General features: G+C 58.4%; 3 protein-coding genes across 3 annotated transcripts in view; 2 read left to right on the top strand and 1 right to left on the bottom strand.

The window, feature by feature from the left end:
• P884DRAFT_195913 (uncharacterized protein) overlaps positions 1–1,022 on the bottom strand; it is a gene marked incomplete at both ends in the record, with an annotated part of 1,248 nt that extends 226 nt beyond the window's left edge. Inside the window, 3 exons of the mRNA XM_069437942.1 lie at positions 37–192; positions 425–846; positions 936–1,022. Of these exons, the coding sequence (XP_069299404.1) occupies positions 37–192; positions 425–846; positions 936–1,022 (665 nt within the window). The remainder of the gene's footprint in view (positions 1–36; positions 193–424; positions 847–935) is intronic.
• Positions 1,023–1,887: 865 nt separating this feature from the next.
• P884DRAFT_268377 (uncharacterized protein) lies at positions 1,888–2,244 on the top strand (the record flags this gene model as incomplete). Its single annotated transcript, XM_069442189.1, has 2 exons — positions 1,888–2,060; positions 2,106–2,244. 2 exons carry the CDS (start codon positions 1,888–1,890, stop codon positions 2,242–2,244), a joined length of 312 nt encoding a protein of 103 aa, XP_069299403.1.
• Positions 2,245–3,681: 1,437 nt separating this feature from the next.
• The window catches only part of P884DRAFT_290870 (uncharacterized protein), a 2,320-nt gene continuing 1,248 nt past the window's right edge, over positions 3,682–4,753 (top strand). The window contains exon 1 of the mRNA XM_069444077.1: positions 3,682–4,604. Within this exon, the coding sequence (XP_069299402.1) occupies positions 3,948–4,604 (657 nt within the window). The 5' untranslated portion in view covers positions 3,682–3,947. The remainder of the gene's footprint in view (positions 4,605–4,753) is intronic.

The raw sequence follows: 4,753 nt of genomic DNA, 5'->3' as shown, positions 1-4,753 counted from the left end.
TTTTTAGAGAGGCGTGTATGGCGTGATACTACTCACTAGCAAATCGTCATGACCGCACTGTCGGTGTCGCCGTTGTACCCCCACGACGCCTTGAATCCAGGGTCGTCGTCTGAGCCGCAGGGGATGCCGTAGAAGCTACCCACGGGGTCGCTGGTGGGCACCTTGGGCGAGCACGGCGTTTGCGAGCCCTCGCTGTCGACGATAGAGAATTGCCATTGCGTGGTGTTGGCAGCCACATCGGGAACAGTACGATTGTCAGTCACACATAAGTTGTTCTGTACATACCTGGGTACCTACCAGGCAGGTAAGGTAGGTACTCGCTAACGCTCAGAAAAGGGGGGAAGGTTGGGGAGAAGGGAAGGAGAAGGAGGAATGGGGGGAAGGGGGGGCGGGTGGGCGGGAGGGGAACGACAACGAACGAAACTTACACCGTGTCAGCCCTTTCACCTGCCACTCCTTCCTCTCCTCGACCTCCGTATTGATGAACCCTCTCTTCTCGTCCGTCACCAACCCTGCCCCGCTCTTCACCTGCATTCTCCTATCCTCATTCTCATTGTCACCGCCATCATCAGGGGGTGAAGAGCCGGGGAGGCTCCCACCCGTGAAGCCCGCCTCACTCCTGGACTCCGCCGCCGCCCCGGATGACCCCACCCGCCCGACATCCGTATAACCAAAGAAGGCGCACAGGTCCCGGGCAGTGACGGCCGGCACTAGCGTGAGGGAGGCGCCTTCGCCGTCGTCCAAGAACGACGTGATGGTAAGGGTGCAGATGGGGGGGGCGTCGCGGTCGGGTGGGGAGATGTCGAGGGCAAGGGTGTAAGTGCGGGGCGTGTAGGTGGCGGCAGACTCTGGAGGACAAAGAGAGAGGTAGGAAAGAGGGAGTCGGTTAGTCACTGTTCAATTCGGGGAGGGGAACGGAACAGGGGTGTGGTTACGGACTTACGGCACGCGAGAGAGGAAATGGTCCACGACACGAGGGCTTCAGCCGAGGCCAGGGGAAGGAGGAGCGGGAAGAGACGCATGGCGAGGGGAGTTGCAATGGCTGGCAACCAGTATGCAGTTAAAACATATGGAGGCACTTCGATCGATAGAGTTCTCGAGTCCGTAGGGGGAAGAAGCGCTAGCCTGTCGCACTGTCCGCTGGAGGGTGAGGCACCTAAGTTACGGCTGCTTAGAGTTTGAGACATGGGACGTGACGAATCTTATAGTCAACGGGATCGAACTTGTTCAGCATCCTGCCGGCGAGCAGATGCTACCGACGGCGACTTGCGCGTGCTCATGACCATATCTCGCACCGGCGGGTGGAACATAGAGCCGGACACAGAGGAATGCAAGCATGTAAGTAAGCTCTGGCGTGTGCGTTATCTAGATCCGGTTCGGGTGGCCTGCATTAACCGAAGCTGCGAGATATTGCGAAACGGTGGACAACCATAATACGTCTTGGCTGGGTAACTACTCGGGTAACGCCCTTGTACAGCCGCTACTCTTCAGTCGGTGTTTTATGTTTTGGGAGAGGACATCATTCGAGTCTGTAACCTAATGTTACGGATGCCGTTGTCCATGCATGGAGTAGCACTTGGTCCGAACATGGCACTGGCAGGACCTGACTTCGTGACTACCAACCAACCAGGGTGAGCCCTAGCCGGGAGCAGTGGCTCTGCTAGGTTCCACAACGAAGGTCAAGTCAAATGCCATAGTCAGATTGAGAGTGCACCAGTAACTCAGCCTCGGAAAAGGCAAAAGTTCTGGTATTACTGATGATTTCAGGCCTCGCGGTTGAGTCGGGACCCAAGCCGTTCGGCATCCTGCACAGTAAACAGTGACCCCAAGGCTATCCGTCCGACATCCGCGTGGTGTCGATCAACCTCTCAAGTCAGTCCAAAAGTCATGATCGGGCCTCTCGCCCTGAGACTCATCGCCAGCGGCCCAGCGGCTGTGCTGCTTGTCCCGGGAGGAGGCCAGAGGACAGGGGACTGGGGCGAAGCCGTGGGGACGCCGCACAACGCAGCTCAACTGGCACAAGACGCGGCGGTGTCGGCAACGTCTTCTCTGAAATCGTGGTACGTGATTATCCGGTATACGGCCGAAAACTACATGCCCTGTAGCTACAGCAAAGCCGGACCGTTCAACAGATGGAACGGGTTGTTTGAGGGAGAACCAAATATGACGATTGACAACCGGCTGTTGCTTTGCCCGACAACCCCCCAAAGAGAGAGAAGCGGAACGGGAATTCGAGATACCTAGGACGCAAACAGGCAAGCCGGGCGACGGCGACCGCTCGGCAAAGCTTGGTTTTCGTCGGAGCGGGGAGCACGGGAAGGGAGTTCCCGACAGAATGGTACTTAGCGCCGGACGGCACCCTCCTCAATGCACCGTGTTAATTGCCTGCCCAGTCACGACTGAGAGTGCCTGCTGCCTTTGAGATCGATGGCGGCTTGGCAAGAACGGGGGGTAGTTAATGTAATTGTACGGAGTAACTAGCGGCGAAGTCGAGATCGAAAGTGGAAGGAATTTGCACATGCTCTGGTGGACAAGTAGCACAAGCCCCACCGGCGCGGAAATAGCACGGGCTTTCCCCAGCCCAAGCACCTTCCTGCAATCTGACTTGAGGAAGCCAAGCAATTGTACGGAGTAACTAATCTGTACACTCCTTCCTGGCGTTGTCGGGAAGGGTTGAATGGCTGGAAGCAGCTACGGCAGCAAAAGTGGAATGTGGCCACTGCGTTCACTACACAGTACGGATTACGTCCGTGCACAGCCCAAAGCGTGAGAGGATCCTCCAGCCGTTGGAAACGCTAGAAGCAAAAGCGGAGCATAAACAGCCTACGGAGTAGAGCGCCTGGTAGGCGATGCTTGTCGTGCTTGTTTGCCCTAGTGTACGGATCCGTAGGATGCTTGATTGGCTCAGGGGTCTGGAGTGGATCTGCGCCGATCACCAAGCATTCGCTTGTCTGGCCATTGAGAGAACCCTTCGGGTCTTTCCGCCGGGTCCACTCATGCAGTTTACGCGCCCGCCAACGAAACAGCGGCGCGTTGCCATTGGCCGCCCATCACTGTCAACCCGTCCCGCCCACCATCTTGAATCCTGCGTTTGCTTTGTCCGCAGCTCGTCGCGTTTGTCTGCAACGTCTGATTGGCGACGACGGCGGTCCCGCGCCGCGTTGCTGGTGCGCACAAGGGCTTCCCGATGGCCTCTTCGGGAGGGCCCAAGGCTGCCAATGCAGACAGCCCAGTGCGACCGGCATTTGCGCGCGACAGCCGCAGCTGAGGGCCTTACTGCGTAGTGGTGTGCGAGTGAGCAGAGGACGACAAAAAAGCAGAGGCTTGATATCGATGGACCAGAGAGAATCAGTTTGAGCGACTAACTGGATCCCCGATTCCAATCCTGTCATTTCTCAGTTCTAACCGCTTTCTACAGCTTCTAATAGAATACGTTCCCGGCTTTGGCTCGTCCTTTGGACGACCTGGGAAGAATAAAATCGAGATGCGATATGTCGGTGGTTCGAAGCTCCGGACGGAACCGAGTTGGTGGCCTGGTCTGGCCCTGTATGCATGTACATGTACATACATACATACGTACTGTGCGATCAGGGCGCAGCCGGTGGCAAGCAGAACCAACTGCATATATGCGCACACACTGCTGAGTGCACCGTACGGATTAGGTACACTACATACACACATCGGGAGCTGGTCCCAAGCCGGGCCGCGTGGCTGTAATTCCTTCCGTTCTTCTCGCGCTCTTATTACTACCAATCCAACGGGCCCATCCTCTCTCTCTCTCTCTCTCTCTCGGGTTTCCCATGTTCGTTGCTTTCGGGTTTCGTAGCGATCTATCGTGGTGCTTGGCACCACCCGTGTCACGATATCCGAGCCAAGCTGGGCTCGGATAGCCAGAAGAGCGCCCGTTATAGAGCCTCTTGGACGGGAGTTCCGCCGCCCTTCCCAAGATGACTTTGGCTGGCATGCGAGTCCTTCCCCGGGATGGGGAGGCCGGCAGCGCGCCCCTCACAACCGGCGCCATCGCCGGCATTGCTTGCGGCGCCGGTGCCCTCTTCTTGGGTGCGACCAGCCTGTTCATCATCTACTTTCGCCGTCAGCGACGGTACGCACGGGAGGACTACTCCGACTCGGACAGCTTCGACGACACGACGCCACGGCGTGCCATGGCCCCCGTCGTCACATATACCATGGACTACAAGATGGATAACCCGCAACACTACGAGGGCTCCTCGTACGTATACTCTCCCGAGCAGGCCTCCTACATTCTCTCCCCGCAAAGCACCTCCGACGCCGCCAGCGCCATGCCCACCCACCCGGCTTATATCCCCCGTGCTTTGGTCAGGGGCTCTTCAACTCCGAGCAACCGATCCGTGTCAACCACCTCTCCTCCGCCACCCTTCCTGAGCCCGCCATACCCGCACTCCATCTCTCACTCCAGCAAGATCCGGCCGGACGACAGCATGATCGGAGCTTACCTTGCGGCCGCCGCCCAAGCCGGGCCCCAAGCCGGACCCCAAGCCCAGTCCCAGGACAGCCCACCCGAGGAGTCCGATGCCTCCTCCTCCTCCTCCGGCCCGGCCATCCGGCCTGCGCCGCCCCGCTCCGTCTCCCCTACCGACGGAAGCAGCAGCAGCGACCACAATAACCACCAGCATCAACAGCATCAGCAGCAGCAGCAGCAGCATCAGCAGCAGCAGCAGCAGCATCAGCAGCAGCAGCAGCAGCATCAGCAGCAGCAGCAGCAGCATCAGCA

This window comes from Thermothelomyces heterothallicus, assembly GCF_042370625.1.
Source record: "Thermothelomyces heterothallicus CBS 202.75 unplaced genomic scaffold P884_scaffold_6, whole genome shotgun sequence".
Lineage (NCBI taxonomy): Eukaryota > Fungi > Ascomycota > Sordariomycetes > Sordariales > Chaetomiaceae > Thermothelomyces > Thermothelomyces heterothallicus.
This window is presented reverse-complemented; position numbering and strand designations above follow the sequence as displayed.